Raw genomic sequence first — 21,936 nt, 5'->3', positions numbered from 1 at the left:
GTGGTAATCATATCTGCATCTCATGAATGTTGTGAAAATTCTATCATAAAAAATGCTCTTCCCTTTCCTCCGATTTCAATAAAAATTACCAATTTAGTCAGTTTACAACATACGAAAACTATCTTGTTTAGTGTCGTTCGTATCCTTTTAAAACTTGCCATCCTGCCTTCTCTAACAGGTCCTACTTGTGGTTCTATGTTCCAGTTCTCAACGGTATGGGGAACAACTTGTTTATTATAACTAGTTAAAGAAGAAAAGCACAAGAGCTCAAGTTCACATGAAGATATAAACATCAACATGTAGCATGGTTGTTTACTTCACGTCAAAAATAAACACAAGGGCAGACTGATAAAATCACTTCATAGACTACTATTTGAGGTTATTGAACAGCTTATTCCAGAGGACTGAAAGCTAGACCAGTGCTCTTTTAAAAAAATCCCAAAGTAGCACAATTTTAAATCATCTATTATCATGTATCTCTACATTATAATGTGAGCACCACAGCCTTTTGCTTGCTTTTGTAAATGAATGTGAAAAACTGATCCCTAGCACAGTTCCAAGAATAGCTGGGAACACAGAAAAACCACTGGGTCAAAGTCTGAAGCAAAGATAGACGGCACTGTCAATGGGGGTACCACACAAAAGTCCCTTCAGAAATGTCTTAAGCCTAACCAGGAGGTGGCGCAGTGGATAGAGTGTTGGACTGGGATGTGGAGGACCCAGGTTCGAGACCCTGAGGTCGCCAGTTTGAGTGCGGGCTCATCTGGTTTGAGCAAGGCTCACCAGCTTAAGCCCAAGGTCGCTGGCTCGAGCAAGGGGTCACTCAGTCTACTGTAGCCCCACAGTCAAGGCACATATGAGAAATCAATGAACTAAGGAGCCACAACAAAAAGTTGAGGTTTCTCATCTCTCCCCCTTCCTGTCTCTGTCCCTATCTGTCCCTCTGACTCAGTCTCTGCCACAAAAAAACCCAAAAAACAAATAAAAGTTTTAAGACTGTAAGAGCCTTACCTTTTGGAAATCCAGAATTGATCAGAATCTCTTTGAGCTGAACTTTGGCTTCCCAGGTCATTCTCAGTGTAGCCATATTGAGTCTTTTGTGCTCACAAAAACGTATCTCGGCTTCTTCTCCACCCATTCTAAAGTAGACAGGGATGATGAGAGTCATTCTCAGAGCCCAGAGAAATAGAGCCAGATTAGAAACTGGAGACAGTTCACCCAAATCTTAAACTGTCCTCTTTCAAACCCATACCTAGCATCATCCCAAGCTTGAAATACTGATAAGAGGGCCACGTGGTCAGAAAATCTGTTTCCAGCAAAATTGCGATGGATGTAGCCCAGTCGCTTTCCTTCATTGATGAAAGGCTCGGGAAAGCAGGTGGCAGCTGAGATGGTGCACACGGCATCGCCCACACTGAAACAGAGGCAGGAAGATCCTGTCACCACACCCTCACTCCAGCAGCTGTGCTCAGCGAGGTTACTGGCTATAGTGCTGCTTTATTCGCACCAAAAGGGGCTGAACAAAGACCTTGACAGCTGCTCTCTCCCAAAGCAGAAAGGGTAATGATGATGAGCTCTGATATTAATGAACGCATATTTATTATAAATTATAACCAAGCAGTCTAATTTTCCTTTCCTATCCTCTCTTCCCCATCTCACTAATCTCTCAATCTTCAAACAAAACTTTCTGATAAAATATACGTGTTTTCCTAACACCATTTCTCTTCCAGGGATAGCTACTTAACCGAGCTCCTGGGAGCTCGGAGCGGCCCTCCTGAGACTTGGAGCTCCCCCCACCCCAAGATGGCCTCAGCGTGTCTATCTCCTGGAACTGCCCGTTCTTCCCATTTCACACTTCTTCCAGTAGCCACTTCCCCACTGAAAAATATTTCCTTTTTTCTTCTCTGAGCCTATCCTTTCTTATAGGGAGAGGACTAAGATTCTGAAACTATCTTACCATTTAATTATCAGCAATAAAACAAAGCACTTACTAGAAAATACACCCCATTATCATCATTTTGCCAAAACGAGGCTCAATGGGGAGTTTAGCCAGGATTCGTCCCAGAGGAGTTAACTCATCATTGATATCTAATGCATCAAGCTCTGTGGGAAGAAATTTCTTTTGTGAGCAGAAACAGTCACAAACATCCCTTTATCCTAGGCAGAGATGACACATTTCTTTATAGATTAAAGTTAGGACAGTACACTTAAGTTTCATGATTTGTCAAGCCAACTGCCAGGACCATGGCCATAGCCAACTGTTTTCACTCAGAAACAGAAAACCAAATTCTGAGCACTTAATATGAAGAAGTACTAAAATTGTGCCTTGCAGGTTATAAAGCTGAATACAGTCCATGAGGTCTGTAAATACAGTAATAAATATTATTAGCAGCATAAGTACCTATGTGCCATAGCAAGGGTGTTATCACCTGTTGATAATTTTAAGAAATGTTATCTTGAGAGCAAGTCTGAAGTTCACGCAGCACATGAGTACTAGATTCAAAATTCAAAATCAGATCTACTGGTTCCAATAACCTTATTTTCCCTCACTAAACTACATGGCTTCAAACTTAAGTGTGATTAGGAAAAAACAAATGCTCTAAGGTATACATAGAATACTAGATCATGAGTAATTCATGTTCTGATTAAATTAAGAGATGACACCCTGCCTTTTCTCAGTTTTTTTCCTGAAAATAAGACATTAGTTCTTTCTTACCTCATGTTGCTAATTTTACAGCCCTAATTTTTAATACTAAGTACATGAGACAGCACTGGAAGCATTAGCATGAGAGCCCTGTGGACTGTCTCCTTCCTGATTCACTGTTAAGAACTGACTGCCAGAACAAGACAGACATAATTCACGTGTGCTAGGTAGGTCTGTTTTTGTAGTACCTCTGAGTGTGTGCTCGGCTTCAATCACAGCATCCAAAGGTGGAGGTTCAATTGCCTTGGCCAAAAACTGGCCAATTGCTCCTAGACGTAGAAGTTTTATGCTCAAAGCAATTTCATGTAATGGGGTTCGAAACATCTCTGGTGTCATGTGGGTTTCAAGTCTAAGAAAACAAGCATAAAATAACTATCCTCCCTTTCAAAGCCACACATTTGTTTAAAACATTTGCAAAGATAACCAAGAACACAGAGCTGCCCTTCCTTTATCCTTTTATAATTCTCGAAGAACATCTTAATTTTACTGCAAAAACTCTTTGGACAAGACCCTCTTAACTGGTTGGGTAGGGGCTTATGACTACACTTACAGGTTGGCAACATTTTCACTTTGAGTGAAGGAGAATGAAACAATTACCCCAAATCCCTAATGTTATTACTTCCACCTATGTCTTCAATTCCCTCCTGCTGACAAATATGGGCTAAAAATGGTAGCAAGGCCTTTTGTGGGGATGCGGGGCTGATACGAACATTTTCCTTATCTAAATAATGGCCTCTATTTCTTAAGAACGAGGAGGATCATGACACAGGTGATATGCTGAAAAAAATAGAAATATTCTATAAATACAGAATATTAACATTTTCTAAAAAGTTACTTATTCCATAAATATCAGTAATACCAAAGTGATAAAGCTATGTGGACCCAAAAGAAATCTATTCTCTTAAAAGCTTATTAGTAAATAGTAAATGGTATAAAACAAGTCACCATCAACAATTTCTGATTTCTTCTCATTCTTTATTCAATCTTGCTAAGTTTCCTTCACTATGTTCTATGTTTAACTGCAGGTATTTATGCAGAGTTCACCCAGAGAGGAAGGAGAGAGAGAAAAGAGGTGTATAAAGAAAACCTTCACTCTTTATTCTATAACTGGTCTCACACCTCTCGAAACGAGCTCGACTGCAGAGGTGGAAGCAGAACCCAGGGCGTACGCGGCCGGCTCGTCCTTTCCGCTGCTCCAGGTTTGTTTTGGATGCCCAGACCGTGGCATAGTTGGTCATGTTGTTATGAGCAGTGAACAGCTTCACCTTCTGCCTACAGAGCAAACAGAGGTTAATTCTACGGCTCATACGAACTAATGATACAAAACTACTAAGATTGCACCAAGTGGGGAATGATTTCCTGACAGCCATGCCTACTGTGATGCTACTTGTGAACAGCACCATCCTGTCAACTTACTGAAAGGCAATGCACACCACGTGCCACCTACCAGCTGGTGATCTTGGCTAAGTGACTAACCTATTCTGTGCCTTTCCTCATCTGAAAACAAACTATGATCTACTTCAGGTGGCTTTTTATTTTAATAATTAAGTCAGCTAATATATGTAAAGCATTTAAACAAAATCTGGCACATAAATGTAAGCCAACAATTAGAAGATCCACATTATCTATGTAGGTAGGACATGTGCTAAACTACAGTATGTGACACTTCTCATGACTTCACCAAAGAGTGCTCTGTGTTCCTTCTGAACTCCTATGCAACCTCATACCCCTCAATGTTACACACGGGCAGTTGGCACTAAAGACTGGGATTGGTACAAAAGAGCTGCAGAGCACTCATCATTTCCTAACTGGGCGCTGGCAAAAATTTTTCCATTGCCAGGCAGGCTGAGAGACCATCTAGAGAAGATGGGGGCACAAGCTGGCCAAATATAACCAAATTTGGACGTTTTATCCTGTGCATCAATTACCATAGAAGTACTTTCTATTCACAATGCCACCCTGTGTACTTCCTAGGACATCTTGTATCAAATATGAAGTCTTTTAATTCTGAAATGAGTGTCCTACAGGTAGGACGTTTGTCATATGCTAAATATTGACCATGTTTATACACCAAAGAGCAGCTACTGTATAGGCATTATCAATGGAAACACCTGGGACATAAGCCTAACACTTCAGACAAGAACTGTGAGAACCAGTCAGAAGTCAGAGCAGTAAGCTTGTTACTTGCTCCCATGATGAACTTGTGATGTGTAACAACAAGGAATTATTCCTCAGCATGTAACCTAGTATCTATAAATGCAAAAATTTTTTTTTTTTTACAGAGACAGAGAGTGAGTCAGAGAGAAGGATAGAAAGAAACAGACAGGAATGGAGATGAGAAGCAACAATCATCAGTTTTTCGTTGAGACACCCCAGTTGTTCATTGATTGCTTTCTTATATGTGCCTTGACCGCAGGCCTTCAGCAGGCCAAGTAACCACTTGCTCAAGCCAGCGACCCTAGGTCCAAGCTGGTGAGCTTTGCCCAAACCAGATGAGCCCACACTTAAGCTGGCAACCTCGGACTCTCGAACCTGGGTCCTCCCCATCCCAGTCCGACGCTCTTTTGACTTGCGCCACCACCTGGTCAGGCAATGCACAGTAGTATAAGAACTACTTTGATGGTATAAGAACACAGGAATTTAAAAATAAGGTCTTTAATTCTGTTAATGGACACTAGACACTGCATGGAACACTCTAAAGGTTTATTTCAGGCAAACAGTGATCTTGTGTACTTACTTGCAAGAGTCAATGACGTAAACAACATCGTTTATGGTAATGCTGGTCTCAGCAATGTTTGTGGACAAAATCACCTGTGAAGAAATGACAAGAAAAATCACACTTCAGCAATTATTTTCCCAGTATGTACTTTAAAAGACTGATGTGCTTATACACAACTCAAGAGAATTACAGAAGCCTTAAAAAAAAAACCCACTCGTCCACTGACCATGTAATGAAAAGCCTTCTGAACTTGTAGAGAAGATCCCTTTTTCCTAAACTTAGAGCAACTACAATTTTTCTATAGCTCTCTGAAGGATGGCAACGTCTAGGAATTCATGTCACCCACAACTCAGCAACTGCAATGCTCGTGACTAACCTTGGTCACGCCGACCGGTACTGGATCAAACACTTTGCGCTGCTCCTCTCGAGGGATCTGAGAATGCAGGGGAAGGATCTGGTACCTGTGGTTTCCTGTAACAACACAAAAAGGTTAAGGTCTAAGAACAGCAGCTAGTTTAAAAGTGCTCTACATTATGCATATTGCTATTTAAAAATGGTGCCTGGCCTGTGGTGGCACAGTGGATCAAGCCTGGACCTAGAATGCTGAGGTCACCGGTTTGAAACCCTGGGCTTTTCCAGTCAAGGCACATAAACAAGAACCAATGAACAACTAAAGTGAGGCGTTCTTATGAGTTGATACTTCTGGCTCCACTGCCACATTCTGTAAAATCAATAAAGAAAATCTTAAGATAATAATAATAATAATAGTAATAAAAACTCACTAAATTTTTGTTTTCACATACTGTCTGGGTACAAGCAAAAATATTCATGTTAACTTTCATATATGTGAGAATTCAAAGACTCATACCAAAATGTGGACTCATTTCCAACTGTTTCTGCATAGTGTAAATCAAATTCCAGCCGGGCAGAAAGACCAACACGGCTCCAGGAACATTGAGGGTCTCAATGTACTTAAGAAGAGCTTCAATGAGTTCAAAATAAGTTTCCTTTTCATTCAGTTGAGCCATGCTTATCCTTGTTTCTGGACCATATTCATCACCACAGATGAGGTTGCAATTTGCCTGCAAAAAGAGGCCTGTCTTAATTACTACAGCTCTTAAGTCTCTTATGTTTGTTCTTAATCTTCAAATGACACCCAATGTCTTCCTTCATTCTAGCTGATTAATCTTTTCTGGAATGCAGAAGAAATTTAATTTCTGAAAATGGTGAACCTGCTGCATGGTAACACACTGAGTTTATCTACTGAGTGATATTTCCCATAGGGCATGACTAAAATTCAGGCAAAAACTCTTATATTTGACTCTGAAACTTCTAATGGCTCCTTTTACCAACTATATTTCTCTTATGACTGATTATAACTCTTGGTTTTTCAAAGATATTTTCCTTTCTGATTAATGAACTGCTCCTATGATCCTCTGGGCATATCAATTACCACATAATTACTTTATCACACACACTGCGCTCCCGATGTAATTTCCAAACTCATCCCAAACCAAACAGGAAGTCCTTTAGTTCTTAAACAGGTGTCCTACAGGCAGGGACTTTATCATGTTCATCTATTTCTGAATTAAAGTGGTCCGCCTTTTCCAAAGAGTCTGCCTTAGAATCAATCCATGACAAACCAAGTCTTCAGTAATGAAAAACAAAGTTGTTACAACTGGTCTTTTTCCCCCTGATAAACCTTCTAATTTGCTATTCATTGTCATTCTTGGGTCTTCTAATTAAAAATATCCAACTCCAGGTTAGAGTCTATCAAATTCTGAAATGCTGGTTGTCTTACTATTCATTTGGTCCAAATCTAGAGCTCCAAGATGAATTTTTACCTCATCACTGGTCCAACTCTACAGCATTACAAAATAAATATCACTTCCCTTCCCTGTCTCTTCTTAGGAAACCTCTTATTCCTCCCTAGTTTGATGTTCTCCCTCCCTTTAATAATGCCACCAATGTGCTCTCTAATCTAGTGATAAAGCTGCTGCTTACACTCTAAATAAGGATCACCTGGATGTCTTGTTCGAGCAGATTCTGGTTCAGGAGCTCGGGGTACAACACAAGATTCTACCTGTCCACCACTTAATGACCCAGCTGCTGTGGCCCTGAAACATCTGTTTCTCTCCTTTTCCCCTAGAGATTATTTAGCTCATGGTATGAAAAGAGGTTGTCACTGAATGTGAAATTCTGTGGAATGAAAGATATTAATTCAAAGGTAGACATCAGTCAGTTTTGTAAACAGTTTCCTGTAATGCTAACTTACTGTTTTTAATAAAATTGATCCTTTCCTCTGTAACAATCATGTGCCCATAATGAAAATACTTCATGAAATTCACTTACATCATCCTCCTCACAGCCGTCATCCTCCTTGTCCTTCTTCTTTTTGTCCTTTGGTGGAGGAATGAAGTGGGTCATCTGAATGCAGTCTTCCAAAAAATATTCTGCCAGGACAACCCAGTCAGTTAAGTACTATCAATTTTCAGAATGGAGCAGACTTTAAAACTCATTTTCTAATTTATCATTCAAATTTACGTAATACCCATCACCCTGATTCTTCACAACTGTCAAGAAATGCAGTGGTAATAACCTCTTTTCTCAATCTAACTCAGTGTTCCCATCTCTTTAACCTATAGGAGGGTTGGTTATCTTGTAGAAATTCCCACAAAACCAGTCAAGATGTACAAATACCATGTTCAAACATTCATCAAATGCCTGCTGTGCACATGCAGTGTTGTGCACTCGCATGGTATAGACAAAAATTAATGGCCAAGACATTTATTATTTAATAATGTAATGTAGCAGACATCAGAACAATATGAACTTCAGGATAAGCCTGAACCACATCACATCAACACAATATACCACAGCCCATCCCTCCTCTATATAACACGTACATATAAAATGGGTTCAGTTTAGTTAACACTCTAAGAAGGACCTCAAAAGCAAAAGTTGGAACATCTGCTGGTCCATTATGCTCCTGAGGTTTTCTGATGGGCCCAGGAGTGTCTCATAATCTAAACATTTACGCTCTCTAAGCCTTAATCCCCCAAAGTGCCATTTTCATCACATTACATTCAAGGTACACACCATCAGCATGACTCTGCATGAAGACATTATTAATCTTGGCTACCTGAGACAGTGTTTGCCATGCTCTACACTGTAAAGTGCCACTGGCTTCATTTCCCCTTTCCTTACTTCACTCTTTGGAAACAAGTCACTAAGCACAGCACACTCAAGGGACAAGAAGTTAAGCCTCACTTTTTTGAGGGAGAATGTCTACACATATGATTTTGAACTTTTTGGTATGAGAAATTTTATTAACTATTTATTTAGTTACCATATAAATTCATAATTTGTGATTTTATACTTAAGAGTTATAATCCAAAACTATTATTTTCTTACTCAAACTAAAGCAGCTTTGGCCATTGAGATCTCTTTATCAGTTTGGCTCTTAAGTGTATGTTTTTTTTTAAGCACTTCCTTACTTTCCAGTGTATATAATACAAAATATTCCAGGCTCATCTTAAATAGGCTCTCCCTTAACCTTAGAATCACAACCATTTCTCCAAGAATGTGTGGTTCTTTAACTGAATATAAGATCTGAGTGTTAGTATGCTCCTGGCTACTGGGATGTCACTGCTTCTAAAACCACTCAGCAGAGCTGAGAAATGCATGTACTGTACTTGTATTAATCCATGCATTCATTCAGTTATTTGTCTCCATCCACTTGTACCGATACAAATATACCTATCCATTTGAATTAACACTAGTCCTTACAACTGTACCCATGTTCACTCAAGCCCTCTCACTTCCTGAGGACCTCTCACTCTCACAGTAAACCTAGCTCCTACCATCTGCCTTTCATATTTGTTTTTCAATATCAGTATACTTTCAAAGCTATTTCAGTACTTTTGGGAGATACAACTGCATTGGCTTTTCTTTCAGAGATACCCTTACTTTAAAAATTAGCCTGACCAGGCGGTGGCGCAGTGGATAGAGCACCAGACTGGGATGCTGAGGACCCAGTTTCGAGACCCCGAGCACCAGCTTGAGCGTGGCTTATCTGGTTTGAGCAAAGCTCACCAGCTTGGACCCAAGGTCTCTGGCTCAAGCAAGGGGTTACTCGGTCTGCTGAAGGCCCGCGGTCAAGGCACATGAGAAAGCAATCAATGAACAAACTAAGATGTGGCAATGCGCAACAAAAAACTAATGATTGATGCTTCTCATCTCTCCATTCCTGTCTGTCTGTCCCTGTCTATCCCTCACTCTGACACTGTCTCTGTAAAAAAATTAAATTAAGGCCCTGGCCGGTTGGCTCAGTGGTAGAGCGTCGGCCTGGCGTGCAGAGGTCCCGGGTTCGATTCCCGGCCAGGGTACACAGGAGAGGCACCCATCTGCCTCTCCACTCCTCCCCCTCTCCGTCTCTCTTCCCCTCCCGCAGCGAGGCTCCATTGGAGCAAAGATGGCCCGGGCGCTGGGGATGGCTCCTTGGCCTCTGCCCCAGGCGCTAGAGTGGCTCTGGTCGTGGCAGAGCTTCGCCCCCTTGTGGGCGTGCCGGGTGGATCCCGGTCAGGCGCATGCGGTAGTCTGTCTGTCTCTCCCTGTTTCCAGCTTCAGGGGGGGAAAAAAAAAATTAAATTAAAAAAGATTTAAAAAATTTAAAAATTAACGCCCTGAAATTTCCATTGATTTCATACCTACACTGCAAACTTTATTTTTATGCCCTTAATTAGACTCTGCCATAATTCATTTCTTACCCCAACCTACTAGAAAATGGTGATGACAAAATCTTATAGGAAAAGTAAAGATTTATAACTATCAGAAATACTTGACCTTAAAATACCTTAATCTCACTTCAAAAGTCTGCCTCTTCTGACTTTAAGAAAAATTCTCTTGTTAATTTGACCCTGGCTGCTTAAACTTTTAACAGCATTTCCCATGATCATCTATAGATCATAATTGATTTACCTCTGATGTAACGATTTTAAAAGTTTGGAGGCCTTGGCCGGTTGGCTCAGTGGTAGAGTGTCAGCCTGGCATGTGGAGGTCCCGGGTTCGATTCCTGGCCAGGGCACACAGAAGAAGTGCCCATCTTCTTCTCCACTCTTCCCCCTCTCCTTTCTCTCTCTCTCTCTCTCTTTCTGTCTGATCCCCTCTGGCAGCCAAGGCTCCACTGGAGAGCAAAGTTGGCCCAGGCACTGAGGATGGTTCCATGGCTTTTGCCTCAGGCACTAGAAAGGCTCTGGCCACAATGGAGCAATGCCCCAGGTGGGCAGAGAATTGCCCCCCTGGGGGGCATGCCGGGTGCATCCCAGTTGGGCAAATGCGGAAGTCTCTCTGCCTCCCCACTTCTAACTTCAGAAAAAAAAAAGTTAAGTTTGGCTAAAGGTGGGAAATTTACTAGATATGCAAATTCTTAATATAGTAAATGGAATTAGTTCTCTCTCTTCAGACTACACTCATTCCTGCTTGACTAAAATCCCAAATACTACGATGCGTTTGATATCCTAACTTGGCCTGTTCTATAATATATATACTTTATAGGTCAAAGGTCATGTCTTCATCTCCAGAATTAAGAAACTGCTCAACTGTGCTTTTAAGACGCATAAGGAGATATTCACCCTCCCACCTCACCCCCACAGCATTTACCTTGAACTGGGAAAGTCCTCCCGTAGACTTCAATGATGGGACAGTTGAAGAAATATTCACAGAACATGCTAGTATCAATAGTAGCAGACATGAGAACAATGCGAACTTCAGGATAAGCCTCAACCACGTCACGTAGTACCACCAAAAGGAAGTCTGTCTACTCAAACAAACACAAACAAAACAAAATTGCATTCTAATGAGATAACACCCAAAAGATTTGTTTCTTAGGTGACTTTAAGAAGCCTAAAATAAAGGGTTCCAGTGGGATGCAGTCACAGTATTTTAAAGAACAATCATGAGCTAATAGCTATGAGGATGAGAAACGAGTGTTATTCCGGTAAGGAAGAGAAGAGAAAGAAAAAAAAATGAGAGCAAAGAACTCAACTCAAATTTTTCAGTGAAATTTATATTTGTAGGCACAGAAATTTCAGCTAGAAAAAAGGGGAAAGTCTCGATAAGCAAAAAGCCAGTTATCTGATCACATGTAAAGTAAACCTTGACAATGTTGAAAAGGTCCTACCTAGCTGGTTCATTCACACACCATAATGATTGAGACACTTAGTATTTAATAATGTAAAGTATCCACTGACCCACCAAACAACATGAAAGCCCAAACTTTGTCAAAACTGTTCTCTAGCTTGTGTGGCCCTCCCGCACATCACTCTGTATCTCCCAACTGCAGAAAATCACCATCCTGATTCTTTTGTTTACATTCCTTTTCATATATATCATCTCGATACTTACAAATACTTACATACAGAGCTATATATATTTTTAATGTTGCTTATTTTTAACTTTATGATAATCTGATATTCCACACAATCTTTCAGGATTTTCTTTTCCCATACTATGGCAAAACTAAGATTCATCTACGTTAGTAGTTATTCTAATGACTATTTAATATCCTGATGTGTGAATACCAATCTACTCACCAACTGGTTGCTGAGTTACCAACTACAAGGAGCTACTGCAGGTACCTCGTTGTTTCTAGATCTTACTATTGTGTATTGAACACTCATGTTTGTGTCTCCTGCTGTACATACACACCAAGTTTCCATGGGTAAGTGGACATGCTAGCTCTTATATTTACTTTACAAGTAAAGGTCTTTACTTTTAGAATTCAGTGAATTCAACAACAAAAAGGGTTCAATGGTGTCACTAAAATAATGTTTGGCGCTAGCAGGTTGGTGCAGTGGTAGAGCATCAGCCTGGTGTGTGGAAGTTCCGGTTCAATTCCATGTCAGGGCACACAGAAGTGACCCACCCCTCCCCTTCTCCTACAGCAATAGCTCGAATGGTTGACCAAGTTGGCCCTCAGCACTGAGAATGGCTTCATGGACTCACCACAGGTGCTGAAATAGCTCAGTTGCTAAGCAACGGAGCAGCAGCCCCTGATGAGCAGAGCATCACCTTGTAAGGGGCTTCCTGGGTGGATCTCAGGGTGCATGCAGGAGCCTGTCTCTGAGCCTCTCACTTAATAAAAAAATAAAATGACAGTGTTCAACATCTTAGCAACCAATGTTCATGGTTTTGATAGAAGATGCAAACAGTTGGAAAAGAAAAACAAAGCAGACATTTTATTTTGATTTCTTTTTAGATTAGTGTTAGTACGTTAGTTACCATAATGCCCAGTTTCTTACATTTATGTCTCTCTCATGAATTTCATCCACGATGACATGGCTGATTCCTCGAATGCCTGCTTCTAATTTCCGTAGGAGCACGCCTTGAATAAAGAAACCAAAGCAACAATGCAGATGAGTTGATTAAAGTAGGGAGGACAAAGTGTAGAGAAACAAATTTCTAGACAATCAACCATGTTCAACTAGTATAATCCCAGCATCACACAAAAAAGGAAATCACTTGCATATTTAAAGTTATTAAAAAGGTGATGGCGTACTCTGAAATATATTTGTTTAATGAAAGAATTATTAAGCTACAACTCTAGTAACCTAAGCTGATTTCATTTTTTTCTAAGCTACAATTACCCCAAGTTTTACTTAAACAAGAATTTGGGACTGGCTCCTTGCTTTATAATTTCCAGATATTCTGTGCAATTACTAAGTTTTCTTCAAAAAATAACACAAAGAACCCCCAAATGAAAGATCAAAATACAACACATTACTGACCTACAGTACAGAACATTATACTGGCATGAGGGCGGGGCAGTATGGACTCGAACCGCACGCTGTAGCCACAGCTCTTTCCGGGCTCTTCTCCTCTCTCATATGCGACTCGCTCCGCCACAGAGACCGCACTGATTCGCCTGGGCTGAGAGACAGATGGAAAGGGATGTAAAAAGCTACAAATAGTTAAATTTAAGGTGTACAGGTATCAGGAAGGTGAAAATTTTCTATGTTGCATCTACTGTGGCTACCTTTCACTCATTTATTAATAAGGTAAGCATACATTGCATATTTGCACCAGGGGCCAAAGAAGGTGCTAGACAGGACACTGAATGGGCTGACATGGTGGAGAAAACAGTGTACCTTATTTCCCCATGTATAAGATGCACCTTAGCTTTGGGGCACAAAATTTGGAAAGAAATATACGTATGACAAAGTTATTGAACTCAAGTTTTATTCATCTACAAGTGCAAAAACAAACACAAAAAACTGGGAATTGCAAGTAAAAAAAATCAAACACTATGTAAGACGCACCCAGTTTTTAGACAAATTTTTCAGGAAAAGGTGCATCTTATAAATGGGGAAATATGGTATATTACTGTTTCTAGCAATACATATGCTGAATACTAGGAGCAGTGTTATATGTTAATGTTTTAAATGTTAGACTTGATTTTTCTGAAAACTTTTCTAAAGTGCTTTACATTATTTGGTGGTACAGCTATAACTATGAAGGTACAGGAGGATTTATAAAGACTGAATGCTTCTAAGCTGCCTTGAATTTGATTTGAAAAGTTCCTGAAGACAGGTTGTATTTCAGTTCCTTGCTTCAGAAAATTTTCCTGAGTTTCATGCCTTGTTAAGTACCTACAGAAAGATACACCAGGTTATGACATGACTACTTAGGAAATCAAAGGCTGATAGAATCTTTAAAAACAAAAAATAACACAGTAACTTCACTAAAACTATCAACATCCTTTGAATTAATACAAAACATGATTATTAATTTCTATATCCTTAATATAAGATTCCATTAAGGTATGTATGGGGCTAGTACCAAATACTGTACAGGTTTTAAGTGTACAATCACTTAGCTCATATTTATCCTGGTCAAAGATAAGAGACGCCTTCTTGAACATACTGTGCTGAATTTTCCTGAGCTTATGTTCTGATTGTTGTGCCTTTACTGAACTTATGCTAGCGTTTACTGACCACACTTGGCACCTCACTAACCCCGAATTCTGTATTACATGAAGAACTGAGCTCTGTATTTGTCCAAGAGAAGAGCTCTCCTACATACTCATGTCAGGAAATGTGATAAAGATATTCCACCAAAAGTTCAAAATACAGTTTTCTGGGCCCTCTTGAGTTCTTTGCATTCTGTAACAGGTAAAATGCTCAATGCTGCTATTACCCCCTTCCTCTACCTTTCCTATAGTTTTCAGCATTACTACTAAGTAGCTGGCTTCTAGAACTTAAAACCTATTAAGGTATTTGGCTCTTCTGAGGTGTACTCATATGTTGTTGGGTACTCAGGAGTTGCTTTTTATCACTTCGGGGTTACTCTCAGGTCTACAAGCTTTATAGAGTACAGTCTTCTAAAGGAATACGGGCAGGAGATGGCACATCCCCTATGTAGTATATATTTCAGTTCTTAACTCGACTGCCCCAAACACAACTATCTTTAAGACTCTAAGAAAGCCATCATGACAGAGACTGTTATAAATTAATGTAAGAGGTGTTATGGAAAACAACCACCTTCAGAAGCCCAATCAGTTAATAAACATGAGTATATACAGAAAACACCAGTATCAAGATGACTATTTAAATGACAAAGAAACATTAAAGACCCTGTTAAGTTCCCTCCTGTATTTTATTATGCCTCTTGGTCTTAGCCCTAGTTCAATAGCCCTGACCTTGAAACAAACAAAACATTTAAAATACATACTAAAAAGAACAGTGTTTTTTATTTTATTTTTATTCATTTTGAGAGAGAGAGAAGGCAGGAGGAGCAGGAAGCATCAACTCCCATATGTGCCTTGACCAAGCAAGCCCACGGGTTTCGAACCAGTGACTTCAGCGTTCCAAGGTCAACGCTTTATGCACTATGCCACCACAGGTCAGGCTGTTTTTTAATCCATAATTGATTCGATTAGAAATCAGTATGATTTTTCCTCAGGGAAGTATGGCAAAGCACATATAAGTTAAAATATGCACACCCTCAGATCCAACAACTCCATGGCCAGTAATTTAATCCAATGAATCAATCAAACGAGTGTATAAAGATGTATATGCACTGCTCACAAAAATTAGGGATATTTTATCGCTTCCTATTTATTTTTGAAATATCCCCTAATTTTTGTGAGCAATATATATGTACATTCACTCCAGCATAATTGAAACAATCTTAAAAGAAATCTTTATCACTTAAAAAGTAAAATAAGATTATACACATAAAATGGGAGATTATGAAATCAATAGAAAATTATGCTGTTGCTCTAATATCACATTATATTGTTATTAGGGGGTAGGTTAAGACTGTGTAGTTGTATATACACACACATTACAGCCTTAAAAGTTAAGATCAAGAGTAAAAACTATTACTTCTGGATGGTGGGATCCTGAGTGAGCTTTACTTTCTTTAATATTTACTCCATTTGCCTGACCAGTGGCAGCGCAATGGATAAAGTGTCAACCTGAAAACACTGAGGTTGCCGGTTCAAAACCCTGGGTTTGCCTAGTCAAGAAACATATGGGAGTTGTTACTTCCGACCCTTCCCCCCTCTCTAAAATGAATAAAATCTTAAAAAAAAAAATTGCTCCATTTTCTAATTCTCTCCCAATGTGTATATATTCCTTTTATAGTTAAAAAAGAGGCAACTAAAAATAATCCTCCAATTTTTACTATAAATATTCATAAAAAAAATTTTTGTGTAGAATACTGTTTAATGTAAAAGACTACTAAGGAATGTTTGAACATTTCTCAGACTGCGTACCACATGATAGCCTAAGAAGTTTGCCTGCTTAATCCTTGAATAGCTTACCAGTTCTCTCTTACTGACTCTACCGAACTCCAAAATAATAATTAATATCTGTGTAACAATAGTAAATACCATAGTTGCATGTACTATTTTATTTATGCTTCAGAACTAGACAGGTTTTTTCATTCTGATAAAAAAGCTCAAGTAAGTTAAATTCATAGAAATTTCTTTAGATGTAATAGGTTTTTATTCCTAATCCAATCCTTTTTCCAATTATTCTGCCGTTTATTGTTGCTTTATATTGTATTTGATTAGATATGTTTAAAACAACACAATAACCGGTTTAAGTGAAACCAGTTAGTAGTTGCAATGAAAGCAGGGACTTCATTGCATTAACAATATACTTCAGTTATCCAAGATACAAGCTTTTCTTTACATTTTCATTGCACATAGGTGCTGATCTAAATTTCTCTACAGAATCTTGTAACTCTTGCCAGGAGTCCAGCCTTAGTAGTAGTAGCTGGTTTTTGTTTTGTTTTTTCAAATGAAATTTTTTGTTTTTTCAGAGACAGAGAGTCAGAGAGAGGGATAGACAGGGACGGATGGACAGACAGACAGGAATGAAGAGATGAGAAGCATCAATCATTAGCTTGAGCACAGGCTCATCTAGTTTGAATAAAGCTTACCAGTTTGAGCCCAAGGTCAATGGCTTGAGCAAGGGGTCACTCGCTCTGCTGTATGTAGCCTCTGGTCAAGGCACATGAGAAAGCAATCAATGAACTAAGGTGCTGCAACAAAGAATTGATGCTTCTCATCTCTCCTCCTTCTTGTCTGTTTGTCCCTAACTGTCCCTCTCTCTGTCACACACACACACAAAAGTTCTCTGTGTTCACTCTAACTGAAACAGCTAGTCTTTACTGAGAACTCATTAAATTCCCTATGTGCCAGACACTGGGTAACACCTTCTACACCACAGGCAGTGGAAGCCCTGTCTTAAATGCTCTTCAGTAGTATTCTAGGATCCACTTTTCCGGTGTACCCTACCTGACATTATGCAAAACTGTAATAACTTCCCTTAGTTTAGCGTTGTCTAACTGAAGGGTACAGGTCCAGAACTCTACCTCATTCCTATCTGAGTATTAAACACATGGTAGTAGAATGAGGATGCAATGAAGTGATTTCTAAGACACCAGATATCACAAAACTATTTGGCTCCACTTTCTCCATTTTCTGAGTTTATTTTACACGAAGGACAGCTATGCCCTGAAATGATGGCCTACATTAAGTGCTCAGTAAAAGTTAACCATTATGTTTTGCTATAGTGTACCTACTCTTACTCTGACTGGTTTTCACTGAAGATTATTAGGTGATTAAGACAGAGAGGACCAAGATCTGGATGTGAACTGGAGGGGCAAGTACTCTCTGTCCTGTTTGACTGTAGGCCCCAAAGACTCCGTTTAGCCCAGACGAAAAGAGCCTCCTACACGGTTCAATTCAGCTCACCAGTGAAGGATACTAGATAGATGCTAAAACAAAATAAAAATTTCCTTTTTATTTTGAGAAATTTTAAAGTTTCTGGTGCTCTGTCACTTTCAGAACCTTACATGACTACAAAGGGGTGCTGATCAAAGAATCAAAAACAGTCTGGCCTCTATTTCCACCATCAAACCCATCTACAGCAGACACACACTTTAGCAAGCGGGCTCACTACTCACCTGAGTGACCACAATATTACACTCTGCTGCTCGGTTGTTCTGGATGAAGTCATCAAGAATAAACTGAGGAACCTGTGTGGTTTTACCACATCCAGTAGCTCCTCGTATAATGACAACTGAATTTTGACTAATTGCTTCCAGGATTTCACTTTCAAATTTCTTCACAGGCAGTAACTCTCTCTCCTGCAAGATCTGTATTAGAAAAGTTATACCTCAGTCAAATTTCTACCAACATATAAGTTAGAAGCAACTGTCCTACTGCCCCCCCCCAAAGTAATCAAAATACACTTTTCATAAAAAACTGTATATATTTATATAATAGAAGTGTCTGTTCTCACTAAATTTCTGAAAAATCTCTCTAGTGGCCTTGTATACAACCTATTTTTCTCTTTTCTACCTAAACATTTTATATACATTTCCTTTCTTTTAACATTTTAATGTTGTTTTACTTGAAATACCGTATACTAAAAAAATGCCAAGATAATATTACCTCAAATCTCTCTACTTAAATTAACTAAGAATCCTGGACCCTTCATTCACAACTACTACCCTCTGAGGTGACACAGATGAGCGCACATCTTTGATCTACTTTCCTAGAAAGGTCAAAACATATTCTTTACTGTCCTTTGCCCATACCTAGAAAGTTCTCAGGCTCTGAGCACTATGTATCTACTCTACTTCATAGACTTACAGCCTGCAATTCATGATCTTGGTCCAGCTGGTACTGCAGTTCACTCTTGAGGTCCATGCTTATTTGCTCTGGAGTAGCCTATAAAATGGGAAGGCAACAGTCAAACAAAAGCACTTAACTCACCTTTGAACTAAATCTACATTTTATAGACACTCTAACTACTCAAAAGTCAATTATCAGAGTCTGATCTCAAGAACAGCAATGCACTCACATAAGCCAGGGGCCCCTCGTCAATGTTGCTGCTAGTCCAAGGATTCCAGTTGGACTGAGGAGGTGACCAAGGAACCACTCCCATTTGGTTTTGTCGCTGAGCTGGCTCAAAGTGAGCCAATTTGCCAAGGTTCAGTACAACAGGCACCGAAGGATCCTCGGGCTAGTAAAAAATAAAACAAAATAAAAAACCAATACGAGGCGCCTGTCTGATGAGAGAAATGTCCAAAGATGAACTGAGGAACTGTGTGCTTACCGGAGGTGGGATCTCAAGATTTAGCTCTTGAATGATGGTTTGCAACTGTTGCTCTAATTCTTGAGTGATGTTAACCTTGTAAGGCTCCACCTACAGAAAAAGGAGACCATGAAAACCATGGCACACACATACAAGCACTAACACTCAAATCCACTATAGCAGGGTTAAGAGTATGTGCTCAATGCTAGGTCTGCAATATTCCCAAATCGCAATAATGTTTCAGTTCCCTCCCAAGAAAGAATTACTTCAACGACCATTGCCCATTGTGAACATGGCAGCCGGCCAGGCACAGATGACCACTAAGGCCATTTCCATTTCTTAAGATAAGACTTATACAAGTATAAATGAAACTTCTCTAGCCAAATCCTAAACAACAGCTAAACTGAATTTTACAGTATCTCTCTGGGCTACTAAGTCTAAATAAAGACTCACTATCTCTCCTTCTTTCTTCTTTGTAAGTCCAGAGTAAGCTTCAATCACTCCAAGATGATAAAGTTGTCTGACAAGTGACAGGGCACAGGACTGGGCTGCCAGTTTTTTATTTGATCCATGTTCACGTGCAAAAATCCCTGTAATTTAAGGTCAGGATTACCAGATAGAACTCATCTAAGAAAAGAAATATCTTATTTCATAAGTAGTTAGGGTCTTAGGTACCAAAGCCACCCTAAAATACAAAGTAAGGGGTTCTAAACTCTTTCTCATTTTAACTGCTAACCAAAAGCAATACCATCAGAGCTGTCAACTAAATAACCAACCATCTCGATTATATGCTGATACTAAGACACGTACAAGTCCATCACTACAAATTCAAATAACCTATTTTAATAAAAGTTATCACTATTACTATCATTTGACATTTAAAAGGGGAAAAAACATAATTTAACTTTGTAAAAGCAAAACAAAACCAAAAATGAAAATGTGGTTATAAAGACCGGTAGTTAGCATTCTTCTGTAAATAAAAAAATATTTTAAGCTTTGCAGGCCACATGATCTCAGTCACAACTACTCAATTCTGCCTTTAAACTGTGAAACCATCCATCCACAATACTTCAACAAGCTACAGGCCCAGGAACTAAGGATAGTTTTTAAGTTTTTCAAATTGCACAAACATGACAAGAGTAAGTATGATATATTTGACCTGCAAAGCTAAAAATATTTACAATCCAGTCCTTTATAGAAGCTTGCCTTACCCTGGCTCAAACAAATGAATAAAACTATTCCAACACATATATATATATATTTTATATTTCTCTGAAGTTGGAAACAGAGAGGCAGTCAGACTCCCGCATGCGCCTGACCGGGATCCACCCGGCATGCCCACCAGGGGGCATTGCTCTGCCGCAACCAGAGCCATTCTAGCGTCTGAGGCAGAGGCCACAGAGCCATCCTCAGCACTCTGGCCAACTTTGCTCCAATGGAGCCTTGGCTGCAGGAGGGGAAGAGAGAGACAGAGAGGAAGGAGAGGGGAAAGGGTGGAGAAGCAGATGGGCGCTTCTCCTGTGTGTCCTGGCCGGGAATCAGACCCGGGACTCCCGCACGCCAGGCCGATGCTCTACCACTGAGCCAACTGGCCAGGGCCTCCAACACACTTTTAATAAAACAGGTATTGGGCTGTCTTTGGCCAGAGGGCTGTAGTTTGCTGATCCTGACACTATAGTGAAGCTAGCAGTTGTTTATATTCTTAAAGAAAATGCTAATACAGTTTCCTCTTCTTCACTTCATTCAGCTTTATGGGCGATGACAAAGCAAGAAGGGGCACAGGTCCCTCCTGCCTAGTTAGCCAATTTAGTTAAATTTTGATGGTGAGATCAACGGGCTGACAGACATTAGACTGCCTTTATCCTCTTTCCTTAACACCCCATCCACCCAAACTAACTTATTTTTAAAGTCTAGGATAAAAAAATTCTTCATCTCCTAATTTTATTCACAGGTTTCATTCTATCAGGATAGTCCTTTATATACATATATAAAATCTGAACCACGACAGCCAGTTGCAGAATTTTCAAGCTGGAAAGAATCTTAAGTTATTTCTCTCAATTAAGATAAAAATTGATTTCCAGCGACATAGAATGTGATATTCAAAGTCACAAAACCTGTCAGTAACAAAGCCAGGTACACAGGCTAGTTCCTCCAAGCACAATATATCACCTAAACCAGGGGTCTCAAACTCGCGGCCCGCCGAACAATTTTGTACTGATTTTTTTTTTGTTTTCAACTGCAGTGAGAAAAGTGTTGCGAAACAGTTGCCTTTTGTAGACCTAGTGCGGCCCGCTGAACGGCTGTGATCTTGCTCTGTGGCCCACATGCTGAGTTGAGTTTGAGACCCCTGACCTAAACTGTCTAAGCATAAAGAAGACATGTATCATATCTTTGTCTTTTTACCTTTTGTATAAATAATCCCAATCTATTGTTTCTTGGGGTAACTTTACCTTCTCTCCTTGACTCTATGACTAGCAAATGCCACATACCCCTTTTCTACATCCAATTTACTTTTTTTCTAAATTTCACCAAGCTAGTTTTACCTAAACTAAAAGAATACTTTTTGTGCAGAAAAAGAACATATCTTAAGGTTCTTTGACACTGGCAGACTCCTAAATTGCCTACCATATCTTATCCTTTGAAATGTAACACTAACGTGATTTTTTTTTTCACCTGCAAATGGGGAAACTGGGCCCTCTACTTTATATAATTACTAATATTCTAAAAACCCTAGAGGCTACTTTATATCATTTATTTGTTCAATTAACAAAGCCCATGTACATGTAGCTCAAGACTCTATTCCACTACACAAGACTCAGCATATCAAGGGAGCAGTAACACTTACTTCTGCCCATCTGCTTGATATAAACGGTCATTTCTGCAATAAAGCTCCTGTAATG

At 39.6% G+C, this 21,936-nt stretch overlaps 1 protein-coding gene across 3 annotated transcripts in view; it reads right to left on the bottom strand.

The window, feature by feature from the left end:
• The window catches only part of DHX9 (DExH-box helicase 9), a 42,406-nt gene that overhangs the window by 5,037 nt on the left and 15,433 nt on the right, over positions 1-21,936 (bottom strand). For all 3 annotated transcript variants that reach the window (XM_066361690.1, XM_066361691.1, XM_066361692.1), the window contains 18 exons: positions 21,882-21,928; positions 19,490-19,626; positions 19,058-19,147; positions 18,803-18,964; positions 18,592-18,669; positions 17,901-18,092; positions 13,211-13,352; positions 12,725-12,807; positions 11,085-11,241; positions 7,776-7,876; positions 6,292-6,505; positions 5,800-5,894; positions 5,442-5,515; positions 3,824-3,976; positions 2,893-3,053; positions 1,992-2,103; positions 1,253-1,414; positions 1,012-1,139 (listed from right to left, as the gene is read on the bottom strand). In XM_066361690.1, coding sequence (XP_066217787.1) covers positions 1,012-1,139; positions 1,253-1,414; positions 1,992-2,103; positions 2,893-3,053; positions 3,824-3,976; positions 5,442-5,515; positions 5,800-5,894; positions 6,292-6,505; positions 7,776-7,876; positions 11,085-11,241; positions 12,725-12,807; positions 13,211-13,352; positions 17,901-18,092; positions 18,592-18,669; positions 18,803-18,964; positions 19,058-19,147; positions 19,490-19,626; positions 21,882-21,928 — 2,288 coding nt within the window. The remainder of the gene's footprint in view (positions 1-1,011; positions 1,140-1,252; positions 1,415-1,991; positions 2,104-2,892; positions 3,054-3,823; positions 3,977-5,441; positions 5,516-5,799; positions 5,895-6,291; positions 6,506-7,775; positions 7,877-11,084; positions 11,242-12,724; positions 12,808-13,210; positions 13,353-17,900; positions 18,093-18,591; positions 18,670-18,802; positions 18,965-19,057; positions 19,148-19,489; positions 19,627-21,881; positions 21,929-21,936) is intronic.

Source organism: Saccopteryx leptura, chromosome 2, assembly GCF_036850995.1.
Source record: "Saccopteryx leptura isolate mSacLep1 chromosome 2, mSacLep1_pri_phased_curated, whole genome shotgun sequence".
NCBI classification, from domain to species: Eukaryota; Metazoa; Chordata; class Mammalia; order Chiroptera; family Emballonuridae; genus Saccopteryx; species Saccopteryx leptura.
The sequence above is the reverse complement of the archived record's forward strand: the minus strand, read 5'-3'. Positions and strand labels throughout refer to the sequence as shown.